Here is a 27,987-nt window from a genome sequence, read left to right as displayed (position 1 = left end):
ATACCTGCTCAGCTCAGTCTCACTGCACTGGGCTCAGAGGTGTTTGAGTTCGGTACCACTTTCAATTTACAGTCTGTGGAATCTTTTAATAAAGTAATTATTCACCTTGTTTTCCTTGCTCTGATGGGGGGGGGGGGGGGGAATACTAGTTTTGAAGACAAAGAGGGTATGCGAAATCAGGCAGACTTTATACCCAATGGAAAAAAAAAATGCAGAGAAGTAGCTGTACTGAGTTTGGGAAGAGCTGCATATCTACAATGCCGCACATGCAAAAAGACAAACCAAATGGAAACAAGACATTAAGGTAGCTACAAATAACAATAAAAAGGCATCAGATAAGTGTCTGGAGATGGCTACACAGGAAAAGTTATACAAGACATTTCTGGAATTGCATATACAGAGATTCAAATTTTATTCATACATTTATTATTTACACAAGCTACCTTTACTCATTGCCAGAGACTGACCTTGACTCTTCTATTTTTAAATAAGGTTACTAACCACGACACACAGCAGAACAGAGTTAATACTGTTAGTGTCATAGGTGGCATCAGTGTGCACCAAGGCAGTGAAACGCCTAACGATTCTACTTTGGAAAAGTATTCGTTCTTCTGCGCATGTGGTTCTTGGTTGCTGCACTTTCAGCTGGAGCAGCTGGCAAGGCTGTATCTGTATAGAACCATACTGTTAATGCCATCACAGACCAGAAAAATGCCCACATGTGCAGGTAAGTAAAAAAAAGGTTTTTTTAATATAAAAAAGCGCATTAATTCTGTTTATTGCACAAAGAAAGGAAGATTTAAACTGAACTAATACTGCAGGGTTATGTATCCCTTTCCTTTGTTCAAGCTGTTTAACAGGCAGGCTATCAGTTGTAATTTTGCTGTATACTAGCCAATAAATTCCAGCAACAAAGTGCAGTAATGCCACATGCCTACACTACTTTGGATGCAGCATGCTCACTTTCCTGGGAAACAAAGCCATTGCATGCCCATCCTCTGCAGCTAGGAGGAACAGTAAACCCAGGGAGAACTTGCCAACTCAGTATTTCCTCATGTAGTAAACAAGGTGCATTTTCTATTTCAGCCTCCACCCTGTAAGTATTTTACATTAAGATCAGCCAATCTTGGCCCAGAAATGCAAAAGGCAAGGATGTTATTTTCAGAAGCAGCCTTCTTGGGAAGGGCAGCAGGACCACCCCAGCCCATACCTTCCTTGTGAAGGATTCCCCTCCCCCCTGATTTTTTATTCTTTTCAATACAGCCAAATTAGAGATCCCAGAGTGAAACGATAGATGAACGGACACAGCCACAATACACAGCTACTGAAGAAGAATGAATGACCTGTTTTCCCTCAAGCATGCTCTCACCAAGCATGTGACTTTAAAAACGCTGAAGAAACCTTATTTTTAAAAATATGTCTGTCATAGCTAGCACAATTTAAAACTGTCATTGCCTTTACAACTAATTCAAACCCCAAACTTAATTAAAATGAATTGGCATTTTCCCCATGGACAGTCATTAGTTGTAATGACTTTGTTTCAGAATTACAATATGTAATCTCTGAGCAGTCTTCCATTTTACCAGAAGACTGTAAAAGAAAGGTCAGGTTTCTTCAGACATTCAAATAACTATTATGAAGCAAAATTACCAGAAAGAGAGCTTGTTTACAGAAGTAAGAGGTGAAGGGTACATAAGAGATAAATAGCTTATAACATGGGGTATTTGCACTGCAGTGGAACAGTAGATAAACCCCCTTAGGTAAAACACGGAAGCTTTGCTCCTGTCAATGTAAACATTTTGAGTGCTGCAAGAAGCTAATATAGATAGATGCTCTTAGCTTCTAAACACTTTCTAGCCTAGAGCTTCTGCTTTCTCCTTCCTCTCCAACCGCACTGCAATTGGTGCCAATCCATAAGTGATTGGGATAGTTATGTGTAGACCAAAGGCCACCTAGGACCATCAGTTAATGGGAAGCGTTTTTACTTTACTGAGTAAAGACTGTTGTGATCAACTCCTGGCAACACAGACGCTACCTGAAACACACAGGATGCTTTTCTTTGATTGGTGTTTGTGTGGGATTGGCAAAAATCCCTTTTAGTTCAAGGGCGTGGATTTTCTATCTTATTTGCACAACTCCATAATAAAAGCTGCAACAGGGTAACTAGCATCAATGGGGGTGTACCGGGGGAGAGTTCTCTGCCTGCTATTCAAGATGGAACATCCCCGAGGTCTCACCTCTATGAGCAATCTTCTGGTTGCTATTACCTGTCCCACTCATGTTAGCTACAAAGAGCTACATCTGAAGAAGCCATCAGCAGAGTTAGGGGTTCAGAATTCTCCCACAGTTGAGAATTCTTCTGCGCTTCCTTTTCAAGTAGAGTCATCCAACCCTTTATTTGGGTGCTCAGAGCTTGACTTGCAGAGCCTGTCCATGATCCCCTGCAGCATAGGTTGAACAATCCCCAAGAGAGGGCGCTGGGAGGAGTCTCCATCCCAGCAGGCTTCCATCAGCTGCCAGCATTCCTCATCAAACACTGGAAGACGCTCTGGGCGAACTCCTGGAAAATGGAGAGGGACCTGGTTACCATCAGTACACCTTAAATCTGAGAGAAGCTTTGCCTGATGCTCAATGCTCTGGTGCAGGCTGAAGTGACCAAAGTGGACTGTCTGGGGTCTAATGCTCCTGATAAAGGCTTACATTTCAGCAGTGCTGCTGAGACATCTTTGGGAGAATTGCTGAAATCACTCAGGAGATCATGCACGCTTCCAGAGGATGGCCAACACATGTAGTTTCACTAGAGCCTCCCCTTTGCGACTATTTGGGAGCAAAATTAATACCCTCCCCCATAAGAAAACAAGTCCCCCCACCCCACCTGCTCATAATGGTGCCTTTGGGAGCAAGTTCAACATGAGAACAAGCAGTGAGTGCAGCCTTCTGACCAAATACAAGACTCACTCATCTGAGTTAATCTTTTTCACATGAGAAGGGGAGAGATTATATGCACAGGAACTAAGGTCACAAAGTAGTAAAGCATTCTGATACCATGACACAGCATGAAGGATTAAGCTACCACAAAACACAGTACTACTCTAAACCTACACAAGCGTAAGAGTAAGTTTATATTTTGGGGAACAACTATCACAGTGTGTTTTACTCAACATCCAGCTTCCTCAGCATGCTGCATATTAAGCATTTGAATGTACAGATCACTGCAGATTCCAGAAATTGCAAGGGATTAAACATTCTTTAGGGGATCATGCCTGGCTGATTCTGGGGTCTGGTTTACATCATAAGTGTTGTACTACTTCACCTGGTTTAAGCAGTGTGCTAGCACAGTTCCTAGGACACTGGCAAAGAGGTGGTTAACTGAAAGCCTTTCTTTATTCCTGCTAATTTTAGTTAGACTTTCAGTAGAATATGTCCAAGTTTAACTAGACAAGTGTTACTCTTTAGACCATCAATGAAGCAATACAATTTGTATTTTTACCTTTCAGTTACAAGAGGATAAAAATGGACTTCCTCATCTGCTCAAATTTTACTCAAGCATAAATTATCGACCAATGGAGTTCAAATAAGCCATTTATACCTCTTCTAACATTGTTCCAAAGGTGATCTTTGCTTGCACATCTCTCGAAAGCCTCTGGTAACTTCACATGTCCCGAACAAATGTACCAAAACAGAATGCCAAATGCGTAAACATCCACTGAGTTATCGTACTTTCCTGTGACAAAAATACATTTGATCAGCAGGGCAAACAACATCTTCATCACTGGAAACTGAAGAGTCCCAGAACTAATTTCAGTGTTTCACTTCCTCAAATTAAAACCACAACTTTACTGCCAGAAGGCAAGACTCGTGTGAAGCCTGGTAACACATCAGGAGTCATTGCCAAAGGTGGAGGGATAAAAGTTAAGACCTTCCAATTCTCGGAGGATTTATACGCTTAACCTGTACCAGCAGTTCCCAAGCTGAGGTTCACAGACCGCTGCAGGTACAGGTGCTCAGTGTATTTCAGATTTAAACACCAACATTTTTTAAGACTATCAGTTCTGCCTGGCTCTGCTGCTAGCCCAGGAGTCCGTTGGAGCTGACATCAGCTTCTCAATCCAGAAGTTTGGCAACTACTCATTTATAGCAAGTTCACCCACTGAACAAGAAAAGATTGAGCACAGTAAGTGTGTAAGGGCTAAGCCAATGCTCACCTCCGTAAGGTCAAGGTCTAGCCTGCTAGTCATGAGTATTTCACTGTTAGTAGTACTAATGACCTGAATAATATTTTCTAAATTAAACACAAATAGGGTTGCTTCAATTTGATTGCAATCTTGTCAAAGCAGGGACAGCATCTCAGATAGACTAAAAGGATTCTGCTAAGTGTGGTATGGACCTCTAAGTGCTACGGTAAGAGTGCTCACAAAAAAAACCTTAGAAAGAGCGCCTGCCAGGACCCCAACGCATAGTGAATTTGAACACACTCCACATGTTAGTAACAGCTTGGAAATTCCTTACAGGGGATTGTTTCTGAAGTATTTGCCTATGAAAGCCAAGTATTTCCAGCTTCCTAATAACTAGTAATTTAGCTTTCCAATTGCAAGAGTATTAATCACTTCAGCAAAGCTTATAAATCCCATAGTTCTCGTTCAAGTAAGCAAAGATTTAAGACTGACACTTAAAATACAGGAAAAAAATACATAGCACACATTGTGAACAGATAGTCTTCTGGGTTTTGTTTTTGGTTTGGGTTTGTTGGGGTTTTTTTAATTATTTTTCCCTCATAAGCAAGCTGAGATATTAATTCAAAGTAATGGCCTTCAAAATTCAACCCAGAGCAGGACAGTAGTGGATTCAATCAACGAGCATACCTGTAAAGAGCTCAGGAGCCATATGAATGGGTGTGCCTACAATACTGCCAGACATCATGGCTTCTGGTTTGCAGAACCCCAAGTCAGTGATTTTGGCTCGATTCTTTTTGTCAAGCTGTAGAAGAATTCACACACAGGCAGCTGATAACCATACTTCTCAGTTTTAGTATTGCTTTTTAATATTAAGGTTTTAAACTACGTTTACAGTTGAAGGGTTGGGCATTTGTTCTTAAGTAAGCTTCTCCAATTACTTGACTGCTCTTAGACTTTTACCTAGTTAAGCCCAGTAACAAGACATGCCTTCACTTGTCTTCTACATAGAGGGTGTGGCTGGGATTTAATAGAACCAGGAACTGGAAGTCCTACTTGTAGCTCAAGCTCTCTACCTTCGAGAGAAGTCACTTTACTGCTCCTTTTCCCCTAGGCTTTCTGCCTGAAAATGAGTTAGGGAAACCTCACTGCAAGCCTAGTTGTGGCTAACAATACCACAAGTTAAAAGATCCTGTATGGAGAAAGCTACTATTTCACTTATATTATGCTTCTCCCTCCCACTGAAAGGGCCTCATAAGACTTCAGGATTAGCCAGATACAAAAGTTGTCCTTACCAAGACATTTTTAAGTTTGATATCCCGGTGCACAAGTCCCTGACTGTGAAGATAACGGATTCCTTCAACTACATCCAAGGCAATCTGTAATCGTGTTTCTAATTCTAGCCCAGCCTGAAGAATAAACAAACACAGATTTAATTCCTCAAGTGGAAGTTACTGTTGCTTACTCTTATTTGGCAAAACCACTGAAAACTAAGCAATTCTAGCTTTGTTTTACAGATTAATAGGTATTTAGGTGTGGATTTTAATGTGTATATATATAAAAAAAAGTATTCACACACACACAGATTGTTGTTACCTTTAGTCCTGTATAGAGGTCTCTGTGCAACCGTTCCATTATCAGTAAGACAGCAATGCTGGAGCCTCCTCCATAGCCATAATCTATTACAGAACCATGGAGATGTACGAGCCGCTCATGCGTCTGTAGAGACCTAGAGAAAGTTCAGCACAGAAAGTTGGTAATTTTATATCCTTCCCTCCACCCCAGGCCAAGCCTCACTTTGTAAAGGAAAAATGCCCAATAGCTGCAGCTTTAGTACAACAGTAAGATACACCTATACCATGTGCTGTACCATAAAAATTCACAGCACCCCACAGTTCCAACGACCATAATAATATACAGCTGTCTGATCCAATTAAACTCAAGAAAGCCTATTAAAGGTTATAGTACCAAAGAAATACTGTATTATTTCAGCTGTCTGTACTGCAGCGCCTGCCTGCAGCTGTTTACTGAAAAGGAGCTCGGTTTTCTGCAGTGTAGACCCATCATTTTCTTTCATGAGTTCAGAGAGGACAAAGACAGATTGGGAAAGGAGGGATGATTCAACACCAAAAATCAGTGTAGAAGAACTGTTTGCTATCATACTCTATTAATTCTAATTTACTCTGCAAAATAGCAAGCATTCAAAGAGTGTAGACACCAGAGAACCAGATCAAGACAGGAAGGAGCATGTCTGCCTGCCTGTTGTATTTTTGCAGTGGCAATGGCAACCTGTCTTGCCTTTGCTAGAAATGGCAGCTTAGCATTTCATGAGGTCAAGCCACTGATTGCAGAGTAGAACTATAGCAAGCAAGGTTCTGCCTATGCAAATGCAAATAGAATTTGTTTGCAGCAATGAAGTTAAGGAGATCCATGTGGAATGAGAAAAACACTTACGATACACACCTCATATAGTGAAACTCAAGTGCAAGGTCATTCCAGTGCTTCTCATCTGGAGGAACAACAGATTTCAGTGCACATGGGAAATGCCCTCCCCAGCTGTCACACAGATAGACCACGCCATACTGTCCTCGGCCTAGCTCACGGCCCAACTTTGGTTTGCCTGTAAGGCACAACATACATTTAGACAGACATTAAAACATGTTTATTTCTTCCCATACACTATCAGGCTGGCAGCCCAGAGTTTTAAATGGGCCAGCAGCTGCACAATTCAAGGTACTCAGTATGTGTCAGATGGAGGCTCACTGAAGTAGTTGAGTGAAAAGCAAAACACTCCTACTCCTTTACACCCACTGACTGCTTCAGAAGGAGGGAGCAGAAAATAATACAGAGAACACCAAGCACGATGCTCACCGTGTAACAGCACATCCTGGAGGGACCTGCTCTCCAGCGAGAGTCGTGCCAGCCGAGGAGCGTGATCCTTCCGCACCTTCAGCCACAGGTCTTCTGTTTTCTCCAGCCTGCCAGAATGGCCATCTTCTAACTACAAGAGATTATCACATATACACTGTAATCCTGCCTAGTTTGAAGCCCTAGTGTAGCAAGGTTGAGGGTCATAGCACAACTGAGTGGAGATCCTACTTAAAGCATGCCTAATTTAAAAATAGGACCTTGTATTAAGGCACTTGCATCAGCTCTCCCACTTCTACCTGCAGAATGACAGCATTAACTGCACGAGCTGCTCTTTTAGCTACCTCTGCAATTAAAAATCCTCTTTCCATAAGGGGCAATGTACAAAACAAGACACCTTCTGAACAGCTCCGTACACTCACCTGTCGCAGAGAAGCTGCAAAAGCCTCATGGGAACTGTTTAGCCTGGTCCGGAACTGGCTGCAAATGCTCTTGGCTAATTTGGATGCACTGAGGCTCTCGATAGCATCCTGAGCAACTTTCCTCTTCCAGTCACTGGTGATAGCAGGTGGGCTGACCCATGTAATCCGCTGGATTATCTAGTAAAACAGGAAACAGAATTAAGGCACTAGCACAAAAAAGCAAAGGGTCAGTCAATTTACTCAGACTGCTTAGCTACCTTGTAATAATGAACAGTCATCTGCACATAGAATTGCACTAAATAATTACCTTACAGTAACTACTAACAATTTAGAGGTATTGATCACAACATTGTTGTACATGCACATTAAAGAGATTTGATTTTTCTGAATATCTGCTCAGTTCATTCCTACAAGCCAACCATCCTTTCACATCTGACCAGCCAGACAGCCACCACGTGGAAAGCCACACAGTTGTGGTGCAGCTTGTAGGCTGAAAGAACAGGCAGCATAAGCAGTAACCCAGAGACTCAGGAAGAGAGGTGTTCCTAAACTGGTGAAAGCTACAGTGAAGCAGCTTTTTGTTGGACAGACACACTGTCAAGGTGTGGAAATCCTAGGTGTCGGTATGCACTTCCCTTAAATTGCTGGCTGATTAAGATGCCCTGCCCCACCCTTTATTAGAAGCCACAGAAATCCAGCTGCTGCACACCCAGTCGGGATCCTTCTCCCAGGCTGAAGGAGGAATCTGAAGGTTTGTTACTACTCAGTCTGCACTGCACCTATTTGGGAAAAGCTCATATTCCTCTCACCCATCCATACAAGGAATCTCAAGAAGGAGAAGGCAGTAAAGGTCATCAACAGCTCAGAGCAGGAACTTCAGAAAGATGAATGCTTTAATAGAGAGAAATTTAAAACAAAGACCTGAAGAAATTTGGTCTGCTCTGGAGGGAGAAGAGTGAATTGACCTGAATCAAGATACATTGCAAAACAAACAAAAAACCCAGGAGAAACCCCCAAACCCAAATAAACATCTAGTTACCCAAAAACATAAACAGCAGGAGTTTCACAATGCTGCTCATCATTCCTTTGCTGTTTCAGAACAGGAAGAAAACACTAAAGAGGTGTTTGCTTTAAATTAAATAATAGCATCCCCAGGGATAAACTATACACACAGCCTTAGTGCTGAATGGGGAAGCAACAGCTTTCCAATGCATGTGCCCAGAGTCAAAATTTAGAGAGCAGCTGTGAGTATTCACATTATTCCTTGCTCCAAAAGCATTTCACTATACAGTGACACATACCAGAAATAAATTATAAAGATGCCCATACCTGTTTGATCTGTTCCCACAGCATTCTGGTTACTGTTGAGCCAGAGTGGAAAGTGACTTCAACATGATAGGCTGCATTGAGTATCTGGAAAGCAGGGGAAAGATGAAAGTATGGGAACTTTGCAAGCTATAGTCACTACAAAGTTTGCAAGACCCTCTGAAAACAAAAAAATGGACACTATATGGGATACTCCATGATTCACTTGGTTCAATTCATTAAGCTCATAGGTGTTTTCTAGGCTGTAATCTGATTATGATATACAGATTTAGGAAAGGTAAGTACTAGGCCTTAAAGTGACTGTTCCCCAGTTTTAGCACCTCCTTTAATGACACCAGACCCACACATACTCCAGAGCTGTGTTCCTCTAATTTGACTAAGCATCTCAGTCTCCTACCACCCTTGCTGGATCGGGATAAAGACAACTATTAAGAATATTCTAGACAGCCATTTAAGCCACCATACCTGTTTGAGATAATTGCTTGTGATGTGTACAGAAACATCCTTTGACTTCTCCAAACTCCTTGCAGGATGTACTGAAACCTCCCAAGACTCCTCCAGGCTCTTCAGACATCTCTCCAGCGTCCCTACAAAGCTCTCTCGCAGATAGTCCACTGAACTAATTAACTTGTTGGCAACTGCTTGGTTTAACCGAGAAATAATCAGTTCCTGAATTTGCTTAATACAACACTTTATGTCCTTGGAACTAACAGGTTCCCCATTCTCAGGAATGATGATATCTGCACAAAAGAAAAGCAAGAGGCATCTTTTGTATTCAACGTATCATTGTTGCAACAATGGCTACCTGAGAGCTGCTTTGCATGTTTTGCAAAGGAGCTACAGTACAGCCCCAGTCCAGCCAGCTTCTGCTCCAAACGCTCTTTTGCTGTCTTGCTCCTTCAGAGGTTCATTACTTTAGAGCCAGATGATATAAAGTGAAGCCAACAGCGTTTCCAAGTCATACAAAAAAACTCACGAGCAACAGAACAACACATATACTGACAACTGCAAAGGATTAAGTTTTTGCCAGTCTGCGTGTCTAATGCTACAATGCCAGTTTTACATGAGGTCCCAAACCCAGTCCTTGAGTAATTTGGTATTCTCTGATAGAAAGTACTAAAGCATTAGAGTAGCTCCACGAATACACACCTGGTTACTCCAGTTTCAGGGAAGCTAAAAAAAAATCACATCTGACCAAGGTGGAAAATACTGTGATGTTTGCTTCCCTTCACTGGTGTTCGAATTCACAGGATACTCAACTCTAACACCTGATAGACTCTATACAAGCATTCTGTAGCTACTACAGGCTTACAGTGGTACAGTGATGACAAGTCAACCATCATCTCAAAAACTGAAGGGCAGAAGCACAAAGCTGTCTTTCTATCTAAAGAAGTACAGATCAGGAAATTCTTCCAGGCCACGCTGCAATCCATAAGCACTGCTGAATGTTGAATGTTATGAAGAAAGTGATTTAACAGCCACACCGGTTACATTAAATTTTTTCCCGATACCTTGAAAAAAGGTTGATTACCACTTGGTATTTTTAAACAAGCACTGAGCAATCACTGCTCACGCACTGTAACCACTCTGAGCAATACTACGTTACTACCAGGAGCGGAAGACCTTGTCTCTGGATTTTGGCCAACAACAGTCTAGCCTACTTAAAACAAATCCAGTGATCGACAGATGGCATTAGCTCCTCAAAATAACACCTCCCTTCTTTTAGGATATTACTTCAAATACTGATAGCCAACAAGATGCTACACTCTTAAGTCGTATTTGTTGTGCAAATAAACATATACACATATTTACTGCACGTATTTTATCTTGTGCTGCCCCTAAACATATTCCTGCTCACACAGAATCCTGAACTCAGGCACTACAGTGCTCCAGCTCTGTAAAGAATGGGACAGACAGAATACAGGAATTATTATTACCTGTCCTGATAATGGAGCAACAGCAGCCCTAAACAGGTAGAATTAAGGCACGCTATACTGTTGGCGTATGCTAGTTTGTTGGGGGTTTTTTTGCAGCATGTAAATAGGTTATGTTGCAATTACAAGCAGCACTTTGAGGACTACATTTTATATGGGCACTACAAAGCAAACATTTCAAGAAACAGGAAAGACCTTATCCACTTCCCACCTGCGGAAGCCAAAAGATCCAGATCCTAACCTGCAGGATTAAACCTAATCCATCATTCCTCCTCTTCATCCCTGGAGATAACACTCCAGTTTGAAACTGGGACGAAGTCAGTCAAGACAAACAAAATTATCTAGAGTTTTGGGCTCTCTCTCATGCCTCAGAAGAGCATCAATTCACAAAAAATAATTTCTTCTAAACCAACAGCCTAGAGATATTCCTGATTTTATTTTAAATAGAAAAATCTTTCCCCATTAGCCCAGTGAACCGCATTTCCTTAGAACAGAAATGACTGTTACACTAAACCTCTGCTTAGCAAGCAGAGGAGAAAAGAGCTGTGGAGTATCAACCTACAAATCTTCACTTTTATGTTTATGACAGACCACGTATTCCTGCAGACAAAATTTGGATAGCCTCTCACCCTTCACAGTCTACACATCATTCTGTATGCTTCCAGCTTATGTGTTGCTGGAAGTTCTGGTACTAGATGTAGAGAGAATTCTCACATTTCCCAAAAACACACACTAAATGCCAAGCATAGACCTCAGGAGCACAGTATGTTGTGTTGATTTATTTTAAAAGGAAAACCTTACCTACCCAGAAGGATTTCAGTTTAGGAGGTTCTATACCCAAAAGTCTTATGCAAACCTCTCTCAAAGCAGAAAGTACAAATCAAGCCTTCACCGCTAAACTCAAACAGCTTTTTTTCCTTAGGACAGATTTATTCCCAAGTCTCAACACATCCACTGAGGCAAAGTTGAAAGAGTTAGTTTCTCCTTCACCAGAATAGGAAAGTAAAGCAGAGAAGTAAAATACCCTAAGCCAGAACTGTGCAGCAAGAAACCAAGACTTAATATGTTCAGGCCTCTCATTTAAGGACAGTGCTTTTTACCCAGGAGATACACGAAGGATTTTTCTGTAGTATTAGTTCTGAGTTTTCTTGCAGTCACTTGTCTAGACTGCCATTCAACTGTCCCTTAGCAGATGGCAAATATTACTCCACTACTCTCCTTTAAAGCCTCTAACCTCTTTGTTCCTATTACTCTCCTGCCTGTAGTTACCTTTGAATTCCATATTAGCAGCATCCTCCAAGAGCTCCTCTTTCATATTGCTAAGAGTCTCTATGATCATGTCCTTCATCTCCTCTTGTTTGCGGTTGGCAATGTTCATCAGAGACTCATAGAGCTCATTCTCCTTCTTGCGGGTATACTCCAGCCTCTTGGGGGTGATTTGCAGGTCTCGCTGCATGTCGAAAGCCTGATTGATGAAGATGTTCAGGCAGCGGCAGTGCACCTCATTTAAACTGGTAGCTGCTGCCACAAGATGCTTCTGAAGCACCTGCCTGGAAAAAGTGCTTAGGAGACGGAGCTTCTCAAACTGCTCCACCAGCATGCTTTGGGCATCGGCATCAGGACCAGGTGCCCCACAGCTGCAGTGGTTGGTACTCAGGTACTCCAAGTCCATCAGCTGGCAGTAAAGAGAGGACTTTTCATTATCAGTTTTTTGGGGAGAGATCAGGTCAACCCCCGATTCTGGCACTTTGAAGAAGAAAATGGGCAAAGAGAATTTCTCTTTGATTTCACGCAGTTCATTCTCATCTGATGAAGAAAGTTCAGCCTCGCTGATGGCAAAGATGACAACAGGCAAGACTTGGTTCACGTACTCTCCCAAGGTGGCCTCAGCAGACTGGAATCCACGACATGGTGCTACCACAACGTCCACTTCCTAGCAAGTGAGGAAGTAAAAAAAAAAAAAAGGTTTGTCCTTTTAAAAACTGATACATGCAAAAATGTACTGTAATTCATTCACAAAACCAGAAACATTCAAACCCTTTAGAACAGTTATGGAGTCTCACATACAGCACCACGCTTTAGTATATAGCCTACCTGCAAGGCTGCTCATAGATCTCTTGCAGGGATGCAGCCAGACATGGATTAGTGCCCACTGACTCCAAAACTCTTGTTTAGTACCAAGTGCCTTTGAGTTTTAGCCTAGTTCAGAACAAAACTTAGAACAAGTTTCCCAGATAAGCGCTATTGCAGAATAGCTGTCATTCTTTAGCTTATACATGTACCATTTTGCAACAACCTCTCCCATTGATGTCTACCAGATCTGCAGCTCTTTGAGGAGATATCCATGCTGTCAGTTTTTAGCATAGCTTCCAACGGTAGAAAGCACTACACTAGCGACTACTGCCAAGACAAAGGCAGTACAAAAAACGGTTCCAAAGAGTTCACAGCCAAAGGACAGACAAGGAGGAACAGATGGTTGTGACAAGCTTAGTTATGACTTTCTTCAAATCCAACCAAAAGCTGAGAGATGTATTCTATTTACTTATTTTCTTATTGCACAGTTTCACTGCTTTGGTCGTATGCTCCTGCTAACATCACTTCTTACTAACCCTATTAAAAAGGGCTAGTTCTGAAACCTGCTTCCTTCCCTTCTAAGGAAGGAGACAAGATTCACCTTTGGACATGCAAGAAGTGTTAGAATTGCATATATCACTCTACTAAAATAAGGAAAGAAAGCGTCAAAGGCTTTGAACTGAAGAGAGAGTTTAAGTGCCATCTTCTTGACTCATAACAGGGAGTGATAATTAAGAATTCTTCAATCATTTTTCTCCATCAGAAAAACAAAAGACTTGACCACATCTCCCAACTGCTCTTAGAGCTAAGACGAAGTCATTACTGCCATGGCACTCCGCGGCACTGAACTCAAACCTGTCTGATGCACAGGAGGTTAGGCAGAATGGGATGTGCAGCGCTGCAATATTCACCAGGACGGATGACTCACACCAGTGACTGTAAACAAAGGAGGAAGCCAGTGCTGTCTCTAGGAGACAGGGAGAAAACCAACACACACAACCCAACACAGCATGAGCAACTGGTCCTTCTGTTTCCATAGAGGGCTCTCAGACTTTTCCAAAGAGCATTAGCAACACTTCTTGCCCACTCTTTTTTTTTTTTTTTTTTAAATGTCCTACAGAAGTCTAAGCACTGTCTATGCAGCTTCATACTATTAGGGATCAAGTCTTCCTTTATGGGGAATACCCATGACTTACACTGGATTCCTAAAATTTTTAAGCTGGTTCTCACAAAGTCACACCGCTAAACACACTTGAACACTTCTGACAGAGCTGTAAGCATGAAATTGCTGTCAAGTAACTGCACTCCTATTTTCCTTAACTAAAAGGCCCTTTTTAAAATATCAAAGCCTCCCACTCAGCAATCTGAACATCAGGTACACAAATATCAGAGTTACAGCTCTTCCACTTAAAATAGGATGCAGAGGTGCTGTCAACAGCAATATAAAAAAGACAGTTTAAAGAGAATACCACGCAGACACACTACATACTCATTTATGGATTCAGAATTGCAATGCCAGGATGACCACTGCATCCCATATGCCAGAACAAAAATTAAAATCAAGGATCAAGTAGGTCTTGACCTACAATAAGACAAGCGGAGTCTCAATAAATGCATTCAGGGACCACTGAAGTGTGCCATTTTACTAAGTCAACAGATAATTCCTCATTTCCAGATCAGTTAAAAAGCATTTATTTGCTACATCCCAAGAGGACCTTGTCCTATTTTGCTAGGCTTCGGGCAGTTTAATCACTGTTTGCTTAGTTAACTGAGGTATTGAGAAGCTAACCCCATTTAGTCAGATTTTTACCCAAACTCCTACCAAGCAAATTATGACTGAAGGCCCAGCTCACTCTTTTTCTAAGCCAATTTGAATACTCTACCTTCCAAGAATAGTCTGTGAATCACTGATGTCTGACAGTTACTGCATTTATTACATATGTGAGCTAATTTCATTGCCTCCCTATTAATCTGCGGTACATATATATCCCTAGGTTCTACTCAGAACTCCCCCCCCCCCCCATTTTTCTGATATCTTGCCAGTTTGTTCTGTTTCCATGGGGATCCAAGTCAGAAGATCAGTAACTCTAATCTAGAGAGAATCCCAGGTAAGAAAACTGAACTACACCACTGGTCTGCAGCAAACACTGCTGTCCTTTACAGAACACAATTGCTTTGATTTTGTGCAATGACTCTGAACCCCACTTCATCAGGGAATTTTGTTTTACCTTTGCTGGAAGGGCCAGCCCAAGAAAACCTGTGAGGTGTACACGCTCATGAAACAATCAGAGAAGCAAAGCTCTTTCTGACCATGAATTCTTCCTCTGTAAAAGACATATTACTAAGCGAGCAAAACTAGAAACAGAGAACAGGTTTCACATGGGTGGAAGAATAATTTCATGGTGCTGGCATTTTCAGTATCTTCTACCCTCAGTTATGCCAGCATAAAGGGACAGATGAAGACAACTTCAGCTATTCAATGCTGGTACATGGCAGAAGCACCTCAGCACACCCCAAAGTGAGACGATGCTGCATGGAAGGAAGAGTGTCTCAGCCAGCATGAAAGCTTTTCAGTTTTCTGTGCTAATGCCACAACCAAACATGTTAAAAATACCCTCAAGAAGGAGATCAGGGCATGTTCTTCCAAGTTTTAAGCAGGATGTACTTTAAAATAACCACCCAATAGGTACTTAACCACATTCTTTGCTACTTGTAACAGCTACTAATTCATGTAACCTGCATCGCTACTATAGTACCTGAAGAAATGCAAACCCAAACTAATTCTTCTGTTAGAGCTTAGAACCATCTTGTATTTCTTCATTCATTTTCCAGCTTTGTCAGAGCAGCTGAAAATTTTTCTTTCCCTACAAACCCTGGCTAAAACTTTTCAGCCCAAGACTCAAATTTGCATGAAGCACAGAGCAAGACAAAGGCATGAAAAAGGAAGCTTTCACCCCAGTTAACCTCCTCCCATTCAGCTGTACCATCCAGGTGAAACCCAATACTTCATAGAAGTCCATTTCAGCTTCCAGGCACAACTGATAAGATTTAGGGAAAGAGCCAACTATTTACTCCCACTATAAATCTAATAATCTGTCTGCCTATATGGATTATTCCCCATGACCTAGATGCATTCCTGTGCACAGTCATCCCCAAGGAATACAGCAGCTTTGCCAAAGTTTTTCCTTCCCTGATAATCTTACATTTAAAAATAACTAAGTTCACATACCTATTAGCACAAGGTAGTGTTCTCACAGCAGCTGACCCATGCAAATGAAATTTTTGGCTCCCTCCTCCTCACCCCCTTTTCTGTGAAACAAGTTTTGATTAAGACATCCTTCAGTAAGACAGAAAAGCAAGCATGGTCCCACCCTAGATATCAGACTAAACAAGAAAACTCAGGGTGCTCCACTGGCAGTTCAATATTAAAAAGTGGTATATTCTACACTTGTATCAAATTTTTCTCCAAGTAAAAAAAGTATTTTAGTTACTATTTGGATACTGTTAACCTAACAAATAACTTAGCCTTTTTTTACTGGACTAATGGCTAATGAGTTTGGATTTAGCAAACAAGTATCTACACCAAGAAGCCTGATTCGGCATTAAGTGCCTGCACAAAACAGCAGCATGTAATCTAGGTGTCCAAGCCAGTCTGTGCAACTAAGTCTCTTGGTAGGAGATGCTTAGGCCTAAAAAGCTGCACAACATTCCCCAGGCCCTGAAGTCACCGACAGCTCCTTTGATGGTAGCCTACTGGTAGATAAGTGACCTCACTATGGGGAATGAATATGATTTCAAACAGAAATCCACAAATGAAATTCTCATCTCCTATAACTGTTCAAGCCCACAGTAAGGACCTGCAAATGTTTCTTCAAACACCAGTAAGGTGCTTGAATATCTGGAACGGAAGGTTATCACGAAACACAGTACTACTTATAAGCACTCTGCTGTTGGGAGAAAAACAAATAGATAAAAATACAGGGATTCTAGGTAACAAGTGGGGTAAAATTCAGATTGATTTCCCTCCCCCTCTGCCCAAAAGATGCTGAGCTCCTCCAAATTATTTAGTTCTTGCGCAAATCTAAATCCTTAAGATCTGTATTGAATATCATGTTATCATCAAGCACACAAATTATTAAACTGCTAGTTTTGTTTCACAAGTTAAGAAAAAGCAGAAGTTCCTTCAGAGTAGTTCTACAGACATGCAACTTTGGATAGTGTCTGAAAAACCTCATCCATTATTGCTCCAGATATATATTCCACTAGTTACAGAAGTAGTGTCCATAACTAGCAGGTATTTACTTAAAAAACTTTGTTGTCATGGTGTATGCTGAGCTGTATGGAGAATGCACATCAGGTAGAAGGGTGGAAAAACCCACAGGTCTCTCAACAGGAGGTCAGACTCCTGTAATTTAACAGGAAGCTATCCCTAGCCCAATTACCTGCCAAAACACATTATGTTCTCCTAACAGCCTTAAAAAAATTTTTGTTCTTCCTTTAGCCCATTGAATTCATGTAAGGAATCAATCTGAAGCTAGCTGTGATTCACCCTCTCTCCTTCTATTGGAAGAGCTTTTTATTTCACCAATCCTTTTCAGATTAAGCTGACTAGCTGTTTTCATCTAAGTGTCCTAAATATAACCAAAGCCAGACAGAGAGATCTTTGTCACTTACATGAGAAATCTGAAAGAGGGTTGTAAACTGCAGTGTGTCTGAACTGGCCCAAATAAAAACGTAACCAAGTAAAATAAATGTAAAGCTAAATACTCTTTTATGCATAGCAAGACAGAATTTTAGAAGCAGAAGATCCAGAACAGGCATTTGCTTTGCAGCACCAGCAGCTGATCTGGTGCTCTTTGGGAAAGTAGTGGATGCCTCACATACAGTTTATACAAACACGGCACTTCTGTTCTCTTTCAGTGGATACTGGAAGCCACAAATGCCCTACAACATAGCATTGACTCAGCTGACCTCATTAGGATAGGCTTAAGTTTAGCTACAGTCTGGGTTTGTAAAATGTATTTCAAACTGATGAAGATAGACTGGGTCTTCATTTTCTGCCTATTTACAATCACGTCTTGATTCATAGCTCCAGAAAAAAATTACCTTGCTACTTTACTGTTCAACAAAGAAGTTCATACTCTTACTTATGTGACAACAGATCATATTCTTTGCACTTAAACAATTTATATTTAAGAATTAATTATCTATTCCAGATATTCAACAGCCAAACACAATGCTGCAGAAGTATTATACTGCAACAAAGACTCTACATAAGATATGAAATGCAACGTAAGCTATAAAAAGCTATGAAATACAACCCCCACCTTTAGAGATATTTCCCAAACACCAAACTGCAACACTTGCAGGAAAGGAACACGTTTTATGGACAAGTAAAAGAAAAGTCACAGATACTAACAACATTAGAAACAGCACTGAGAACAGACTCCCACCTTCTTGTTCTTAACACCTTCAATTTCCACTGACACCACAGAAATGTAAAAAGCCACCCTCTCAAATGAAGTCAGGTCACTTTATCAGATGTTAGAATTAAGAAGCTCTTTTTCTGACACCAAGCTCTTCAGGACAGAGATAAAAAAGTACATATTCTTGTACGACAGCTTCTAGCTACTATCAGACAGCAAAGCTAACTCTGAATGACCTTGAAACTGGAGAAAAATTTTAGGAGACACTTGGAGTTACATCTGAGTAAGCTTGGCTTCTGAGATGGATGGAAACATTACACAGGAATGATAATGCTAAGAGTCAACATTGAAACAAAAGCACACCAGCATAGACAGCGATGCTCAATTAAAATCCTAACACCAGACTTGCAACTTCTCTTTAATTAAAAAAAATTCCTATGCTTGAGAGTTTACACCATTAGCTTTATTAGGGACTATAAACGTTACACCTCAAGTTCACTACAACAATGGTACATGGACACCTAGTTACCTTTAGTAGTGAGTACGGCAGCATGACCTCCAGCTCCGCTATCTGGTGAGCAGGATCTTCACTGTCCCCATGAATTTCTAAGTCCTCCTCTGGTATCGTGTCCCAGTGCCCTCGGTGGGCTGCCATCATATGGACCAGTTCATACTGCTCAGGCAGCGCTAGGCTAATCCGTGTTTGTGTCCCATGCGTGAAACGGATCCGTCGCCTCTTACAATTCTCCTCATTGCTGATTTTGGTGGTAGGGAGCAGCTTCTCACCCAGCAGTATGTTGAGTAACTGGCATTTGGCATTACAGTTCTGGCCAAGAATCAGAAGGCAAGGGTGCCAGCTCACAGTCCGCTGGAGATGCTCTTCCTCATGGTGAGGGAAGGAAATGAAATTCTGCCCTAAAATTGAGGGCAGACTGAATTAGAACAGGTTGGCTGAACAATAAGTCTCATATCTCTAAGCCAGCTGAATGCAAAAGTTCAGACATTGCTGCCCCACAGCCCGCCAAGAAACCCACATAGCACCAAGAATTTGCTTATGTATTCTGAAACTAGTGTCAGCAATTCAGCATTTCTGCACCAACACAGAGGTCCACACTAGGTTGATTCTCACAAAGCCATTGAGACAATTTGTTATTGTTCTCCCCACCTATTTCACTGGGAAGTGTTTACACAGAGCTCTCTTCAGCAGGTTAGTGGAAGATGAATGGTAGGGCCTAAAAGTCAAGAGAAAACAGTTGTCAAGGTTGAAACAACCAAAGGGCTAATTTTGCCTTGGATTGGAACAGTGTTTCGCCTTGCTTCAGAGTTCAAGGAGGCCCAATGGGTCACTAAGGCTAACTCTTCCCAAGTTTTGATGGCTTGGCTGTACAGAACATTCCTGTCACATACCAGAAATAAATTCAATCAACTATGAATCGGTGACGGTTCCACCCACACACTTAAAAAAGTCAAATACTTTGCATCTACCAAATCCCGAGGGTATTACTGCACAAGCTTGTTGACCAAACTCTAGGATCACTGACATTAAAGCAGCAAAACCTCCTTCCTAGCCCAAAGGAAAGGCATTCTTGCAAAATTGCTTCTCTACATGAAGCAGATGACAAGACCAAGTTTGCTGAGACATGGTAGCAGAACTAATAGCCTCTGCCAGCAATTCCCTATGATGGAAATACAATCACAGCATCTAAAGAAACTGTCATGCTTTCACCAGCCTGCGTAGAGATGAGCCCAAGGGAAGACACTCTTTCCTAGCAGCCAGAAGGCTCCTAGGCAGTCTAAAACACCATAAGAAATGGCTTCACTCCTTTGATCGCATTAATAGTACACATCTTTCCTAACCTATACAGTTGAACTAAATAGGCACAGTTTGACAGATATTCTTATTAAGAACAACATTTAAGCTACAAAAGGAAATTACTCAACATCTGTATCTTCTTCCAAGTAACAGGACTCCTTGTAATCAGTCTCCTTACCCATCTTCCATCTGAACCATCAGTTGTACCATCCCACTAGTCAGGCCCTTTGAATTCTTAGTCCATGATGCTGCAACTCCTAGCATTTGCCTTACTACATTAATTCAGTCTCGGTACTGAATTTAGCTTCTGTATTCTTTTACAAGTCCTAAATACAGTTTTTCCCACGCTCAGTCATCTAAGCTGAAGTCTAAGCAGCTTTGCGTTACCTTAGGCATAGCAACAGAATAATTCTGGTAGTACAAAAAACTGGATACAAACAAATTCCCCATCTGCTGCACTTCAGCACAATCCCCGTGAGTACAAAACAGCTAGTGTTCCACCACAGCCAGAAAGCTAGCCCATGTTCCCAGATCTGAAGGCAGATGGCACCCAAGAATGAAATGGCAAATGGAGACACCAGTTCCCAAAAGAACTGCCAAATCTGAAAGCTATAAACCAGTACGATTGCCCTGATATCAGGCAAACTGATAAGAACGACAGTTTAAAGATAGACTTAAATACAATACAGCAGAGAAGCACCAGCAGGGATTTTGTAGGGGAAGGTCCTGTTTCACCAGGGCTATTAAAATTCTTTTAATGAGTCATGTTCTGGCATGCAGAATTGTTTCAGCATCTCAAGCCCCGAGAAAACAAGATACTCTCATATACCAAGGTATTCCTCAACACTACCAACCAAATTAAAGATAACGTACAACAGCTATTCTAGCCCTCATTCTGATAGCACTCCATTCTTCTATTTTAATTGGAATCATTCAAATCAGGAGCAACACCATGTGTAATTGGTTGTATCTCAGACCCAGTTTAAGGCTTCTTTAACATCTTGCCCAAGATTTACCATTCCTTCAAATCTGCAGTCTGGAAATAGGACTGCTGGAGGAGTTCTCTCCATCAGTCGTCCTTCCACTCCACTCTACACTAAGGGGAAACCCTCTCTGTGTCTCAGCAAGCCCCTCTCCTGCACCTCTGCCCCACACAGCCCCAAATGCTGACCCCCATAAACCAACAGTTTGGAAAAGGTTGAGGGAGACATCACTTCTTGAAGCATGACTCTTCATAACTGTTTCTTAAACAAGCCTTTCAAGATCCACGACCGTAGCAGAGTGGCCACATCAAGTGACTAAGGGCAGAATCCGGCTAACAGCTCACAAAAGATAAAAATCAGCAAAACCGCACAAATAGCAACATTTAAGCCTTCATCTACAAGATAAAGAATTTCTTTGATCTGGTTACAGCTATTGAAACTTCAACTGGAATTCAGGCGCACTCTTCAGCTACCGAGCATGAAAAAAGCAATTCAGAAGGCATTGTACAGGCCATGAAGCCTTCTCTGCACAGGCTTTTGAAAAGAAAAGAAGAGGCAGATTGCACCCTCTCCTCATTCTGGGCAGCCTCTGTATTTATGGGTACTTAATGCCAGCACAAAATGATTGAAATACAGCAGCTTAGCTGAAATCATCGAAGCACAGATGGATATATAAATACTACATCTTTAAAACACCCTTCATCTTTTCATGCACGCAACCTCCCTGTGGATCAGCATTTATTCAACAAGTTTACTACAAGCGGTATCAGTAACGAAGCCATTACATTTAACATTATGTCACACCGCGATATTCCAAGTATGTGAAGTACAAACCTGGAAGCAGCACCAAAAGCAAGATTCAGCCGTATCACAACTAACCCACTGCACCATCAAGGCACCCAAGTCATGGCAGTGGTTTCAACCCTGCATGAATCTATCACTGGATTATCTTACAGTGACCTCAAGGTCTCAAACCTGAAGCGAGTTGCACAGCAATGGAGCTATTGCTCATATTCTGCATTGCAGAAAGTATGTCGCTATTTCTGTGCATCAGAATCAGACACAGGGTAAAAACACTCATTCAGTACTTAATAGGTGATACCACTAACCTGAACATCAAGAATTCAAGTTGGGAGGAATATGACCTCCTGTGGTACCCAACAAAAAGTAGATTTAGAATTTGCTTACTGAAGAGATGTAGTGATATTCCCACATCTATGTGAGCAGCCCCTGTTTGTGACAGGACTTTTGCCAATATTTTAGCTGGTGCTACATACTGTATCCAAATACTGTATCATTTGGAGACATGTGATAAACACTTCAAAAAAAATGGCTGCAGGGGGAGTCCTTAAGCGCGTGCATCCTATTAAGCTCCTTTTGATGAAACGAGGCCTGTCCAAGAACAAGGACGTCTCTCACCAAGACTCATCTCAAAATTCAGTCAAACACTTGGAAGAAGAATCTTAGGTTGAATTTATGGAATCTACCGAAGCCCTAAGCATTTACTCATCCCCTTTTCAAGGACGGCCAACTACACTGCCAGTCTCACTTGTCTTTCTATTCTATTTTCAATAATACATGCGGACAACAATGCCTAAATAAGGCCAGACCCTCACGCTTCTTATTGCAAATACCAATACCTTTCATAGAAATCCTTACGTTTCTGTGGTGCTGGCGATGTCTTACAGCATGCTTTTACTACTACAAGACATACGATTAACGCACTCAGTTTTAGTTCCACCCCACCACACATCTATCAGCACAGCAGCGTTAATTCCAGGAGAACACATACAACTAATCAATACACCAACATAAGCAGTTCCTACAGGAGCGACTGTTACGACGTTAGCAGCTCCCAAAGTCTGCAGAACCAAGCTTCAGCTCCTGCTTAACTTGAAGCTTGTTAGCAAGAGCCTCCTCCCATCTATTTGAGGAGTTATTTCACAAGTACCCTCCTGACCACCTCTCCACACATTATCTAGTCTTAAAAGCCATCTTCTTATGTTGACACACCTAACAGCACAATAGGAGTCCTAACTTTTTGAGGATCACAGCAATATAGGCAGAGCAGTCACATTTTAACCAGGGTATATACTCTCAGTCAATATAGCATCAGGATGAAAACTCTTCCAAACCCTCTGGTTAATACACTCACCCCCTATGAAATACATTTATGTAGGGAGTCATGAGGCTACCAAGCCTAGAGCTTTCTCCCCAGCGCACATTAATTAAGATAACACCACAGCTGCTGACAAAAACTCTGGAGAGGCTGTGGATATCTGTACAAGAGGTACAGCTCAGTTTACAGAAACTTCTGAAATAAGGCAAAAGAAATATCAAACTATCTCAGGTTCCTAGGTCAAAGAGTTCAAATTATTACACGTACTGAATGAGGAAAACAACTACAATTAGTAGAAGACAGGGTTGCTGGTTTTTTTTCTTAGTATCTTTACATATTTCAGTAAAATCTGCTACTGAGTCCCTAATTAAGATTTTCTTTTTACAGAGAGTCAGTACAAAACACACTAGCTAACAGCACCAAGAATAAAAAGTTGTCAGACCTGTGCAGGCTAAAGCTACAGGACTATCATAGTACTTTAACAAATCATTCTTAAAAGCCTATTCATGACAAAGCAGACCTAGAGAACAGACAATATTTTGTTGAATGCTTCAGAAATGCAGACAGCACAAACAGGACTTTCTCCCTCCCATCATAAACAGTAGCTGGAAGGCAATTATTTTTCCTTTAACTTATTTTACTTCTCTTGCTATGAGGACCAAGTCCTGGTGCTAAGGCCACAGAGGGAACATTTGGTCAGTGATAATCCTTTATTGGCAAATATTGCCTGTCATCCTCCTAAACAGAGGAGGGTGGGATGTAAAAGCAAGTACACATTTGCCCCTTCAAGTACCCAACCCTGACTGTCCCAGCTTACCTGAAAGGTGAGTGGCTACTACTCAGCTTAGCAGATACTTAGGTCTGGTTTTAGACAGAGTAACCCAGGCCATGCTTTAGGTTGCTTGAGTTGCATTGATTCGAAGGGCAGTTACCTTTCTATGTTGTTACACTAGCTTCACAGGTGTCTCAAAACAAAATTCTTCACATTTGTTTTGTTTCCAAGACATCCAAATTTACTTTCACAGTTTATTTTTCCACTTCAACCATAGGCAGTAAGTGTCCTGTCCATTTCACTTCCCAGTTCCTTTGTATTTCACAAAACATTAGCTTTCACACCTCAGCACACTGCAGAGCACTGCCAAAAGTCTGCAGAGCTGTTTAGTCAAAATTACTCTCACTTTGACACCACTTAGCAGGGCAGGGCAGATTCGAGGGAAAAGCAGTTCTGAAGTCAGTGAGAACGGTGCTCCTTAAACCCACTAACACTTAAAATAATCTCCCCATGTTACACAGGGGAAAAAAAGCTTTATTACCACCCACTAAGTTTCAGAGAGTGCTAGAAATGTACAATACAACTAAAATTTTACAGAAACAAGCAGCTCTGTCCAAAGATGCACAAAGGTAATAAGCAATACCACGACTCTGGGTTTCAGGCAAAGGCTTGTGTCTTCCCATATCTTAAAAAATAATAATCATTGGTTCAGTTACTTTGACTCATTTAAGAAAACTGCCAGCCTCCATTATTATACCAAGTCCTTCTCTTCATCCTCTCCCTTCCGCTTTCCACACTTCCCTCAAGACTGCCACCATGAATTCCCACCTTCTAGCACGGAGCAGGTTTATTAACTTGATCTGTGCCCCACCTGAAACATCTCACCACTTTGCCAGTTTGAGAACTGCCAATTTATTTTTAAGAACCATAAATGTTATACAACCTCTGCAGTCTGAAATCCTGAACCAAGAGTCTACACTGTTATTACTGTTTGCATGAATAAGCTCTAAAGCAGTCAGCCTTTCCCTGAAGCCCTGATACTTAAGGGCCAGTTGGTAACACATTCAGCAGTAAAGTCAAACTGGGTCAAGGTAAGTATATGGGAAAAAAAGAAGGTTATAAGTGCTCTGTATTAGAAACAACAGGCAGGATATTTGGTGAAATCTGTATCCTACATCAGGAATATTTAATTAATGATGCATCCAAATCTACAAAGCCCTATAAGCAGACTTTCAAAGATGCAATTGCTATTTGACTAGCAATGTTTTACAAGAAATAACCAAACAGAAGAGCAAGTCCAGTGGAGTGCTACCATTCAAACAGCACTGAGACCCACAGAGAATGAGGGAAACCAACTAGTTCCTACTTCTTGGAAGTCACAGAAAGATGTAAACAAACATTTTTATGAAACTATTCACTTCTATTCCAACAGATTACATAGATGTGGTGGGTTGACCTTGGCTGGACACCAGGTGCCCACCAAGCTGCTCTATCACTCCCCTCCTCAGCAGAATGGGGCAGGGAGAAATAAGATGAAAAAAAAAAACCCTCATGGGTCAAGATAAAGACTGTTTAATAAAGCGAAAGCAAAGGCCGCATGCAGAAGCAAAGGAAAACAAAAGATTTATTCTCTACTTCCCATCAGCAGGCCATGCCCAGCCACTTCCCGAGAAGCAGGGAGTCAGTACATGTAGTGGTTGCTCCGGAAGACAAATGTCATAATAACGAATCCCGCCTGTCACCCCCACCCCCCTGCTTCTCTTAGCTTTTATTGCTGAACAGACATCATATAGTATGGAATATCCCTTTGGTCAGTTTGGGTCAGCTGTCCTGGGCTGTGTCCCCTCCCAAGATCTTGCCCACCCTCAGTCTACTAGTGAGGGGGGAGTGCTGGAGAGACAGCCTTGATGCTGTGTGAGCGCTGCTCAGCAGGAGCCAAAACACTGGTGTGTTATCAAAACCTTCCTAGGTACCAATACAGAGCACAGCACTAGGAGGGCTACTATGAGGAGAATTAACTCCCTCTCAGCCAGACCCAATACGGTGGAACACTACTTTTTTTACACAGACTGACAGAAGAGCTCAACAACACTTCAGTTTGCAAATCCGAATTGTAAGCATAAGACAAGCATGGACAAGTACCTTGGACAAGTAGCCAGAGATGACTCAAGAGCCACTTGGAAATGAATAAAGAAGATCTTTATAAATATTTAGCATCATGCTAAACTCTTCTCACAAGACAGTCTTACGGAAAGACAAAGTCCTGCACATGGCAGGAGGGTTCCCACCACCAGCAACGTTTGTCAACACTGACAGATGAGGACAAAGCTGATGAACGAAGCCCGGCGCTATTCCCGCAGAATTCCATGACAAACACAGCGTGAGGAACACCGACCCCACAAGCCATGGGTGCTGCATCTTCCTAACCCCCCCCCCACCCCTCAGCTCCCAGCCCCCCGCAGGGGGGGGGGCTGGGAGCTGAGGGGTGGGGGGGGGGTTAGGAAGATGGTCAGAGGGACCCATCTCCCCAACAGCCCCCCTCACCCCCAGCCTGCTCACTTCACCCCCACAAAGCCTCACACACCCCCCAAGGCACCCCAGCTCTCCATATGCACCCCCCCAACCCATCTAACCCCCCCATTAGAGACCCCACAGCCCACCCAACCCCTCCCACCTGCACCACAACCCTCACAAGCCCCCCCCCCACCCCTCGCTGGCCACAACTCACCCCACAAACCCCCTCGCCCCACAAACCACCCTCGCCCCCCTCTTTTATCCCCACAGACCACCTCCATTTCCTCCCACACCCTAAACACAGGCCTCCCCGCCCGCCGCAGGCCCTGCCCGACTTCCCCCCCCCCCCCCCCCCCGGTCCCTCTCTCACCGCCGGGCCCTGGACCATCCCGGTGGGCCCCGTCCCCAGCCCCGGTGGGAGAACCCTCGCCAAAAGCCGCCGAAGCGAAGGGGTGCCCCTGGGAGTACTTGACGTCGCGGAAGAACTTCTTGGTCTCACGCAGGTTGTGCTGCAGCCTCGCCAAGTGCCGGTTGTAGTGACCGAAGGAACGGCACAGTTCGCGGATCACCCCGCCGGGACCCCGCCACGAAGGGGCCCCTTCGCCCTCCATGGCCTCCGGGTCCGTTCCGCTATCCCCTCCCCACCGCGGGGGACACTCGGCCCCTGCCAGGCTGACGCTCCTCGGTCTCTCCGCCCTCACGGAGGGGAACGGCGGGCCCCTCCCGGCGGCCGGGCTTTCCTCGTCTCTCTTTTCTCTTCCCCCCCCACCCACCCCTCCCGCCTCCCCTACCCCCGCCACCGCCGCCGCCGCCTTCTTCCTCAGGGGGCAGCGCCTCAGCAAACGGCGCTGCGTGCGGCGCGGAACCTTTATCGGGGCGCCGCGGGGCAAAGGGGGAGGAGGCCGGGCGGACCCCGGGGGAGCGAGGCATGCCGGGAGTTGTAGTTCAACCGCGCAGGGAGGCTGCGCGCCGCGCGGGGGGTGCCGGGAATTGTAGTCCCGCCGGGCTCCCGGTGGAGAAGCGGGCAGGCGGTGGGGGGGGGGGAGCAGCGCGGCGGGCCGCCCTCCCGCGGATGCCAACCCCGCTCCGGGATTTCTGCCCACCCGCCGTCAGCCCGGGACCGGCAGGGAAGCACCGGGGTTTGGGGGGGGGGACACCGGGAGAAGCAGGCGGCGGCTGGCGGAGCCCCTCGCCCGGAGCCACGCCCGCACTGAGGCCAAGCGGCGGCGGAGCCGCGGCCCCGGCCGCTGCGGGACGGCTCCGCTGCCCGGTCAGCGCCGCCGGGCCGGTGGAGGTGCGGCGGGGTTCCACCGCGGGGAGCGAGGACAAAAAATTAAAAAAAAAAAAGAATTACAATAAAAATATAGATATAAAAGGGGAAAACAAAAGGCAAAGCAGCGCCCCGGGGGCAGGGCAGCGGCGCGCCGCTCCGTCTCCGCGCTGCGCGGACCGGCTCGGCCGGGGGCGGCGGGGCCGGCAGCACCGGGCGCCGCGACAGCTCCGCGCCGCCGCCGCCGCCAATCGCCGCCGTCGGCACCGCCCACTCCCCGCCGCCATTGGCCCGC

At 43.5% G+C, this 27,987-nt stretch overlaps 1 protein-coding gene across 2 annotated transcripts; it reads right to left on the bottom strand.

The window, feature by feature from the left end:
• Nucleotides 1-229: 229 nt before the first annotated feature.
• On the bottom strand, nucleotides 230-27,172 carry DSTYK (dual serine/threonine and tyrosine protein kinase). Of its 2 annotated transcripts, none has more exons than XM_075055330.1 (13): nucleotides 26,793-27,172; nucleotides 18,751-19,136; nucleotides 11,992-12,655; nucleotides 9,254-9,528; nucleotides 8,792-8,875; nucleotides 7,463-7,639; nucleotides 7,044-7,173; nucleotides 6,636-6,792; nucleotides 5,769-5,901; nucleotides 5,468-5,581; nucleotides 4,863-4,977; nucleotides 3,590-3,724; nucleotides 230-2,560 (listed from the first exon to the last, which is right to left on the bottom strand). In XM_075055330.1, exons 1-13 carry the CDS (start codon nucleotides 27,031-27,033, stop codon nucleotides 2,373-2,375), a joined length of 2,799 nt encoding a protein of 932 aa, XP_074911431.1. In that variant the 5' UTR covers nucleotides 27,034-27,172; the 3' UTR covers nucleotides 230-2,372. The 2 variants fall into 2 exon arrangements, with proteins under 2 accessions (XP_074911431.1, XP_074911432.1); XM_075055331.1 differs by having other exon boundaries at nucleotides 6,636-6,681.
• Nucleotides 27,173-27,987: the final 815 nt, after the last annotated feature.

This window comes from Buteo buteo, chromosome 23, assembly GCF_964188355.1.
Source record: "Buteo buteo chromosome 23, bButBut1.hap1.1, whole genome shotgun sequence".
Classification (NCBI taxonomy): Eukaryota; Metazoa; Chordata; class Aves; order Accipitriformes; family Accipitridae; genus Buteo; species Buteo buteo.
The sequence above is the reverse complement of the archived record's forward strand: the minus strand, read 5'-3'. Positions and strand labels throughout refer to the sequence as shown.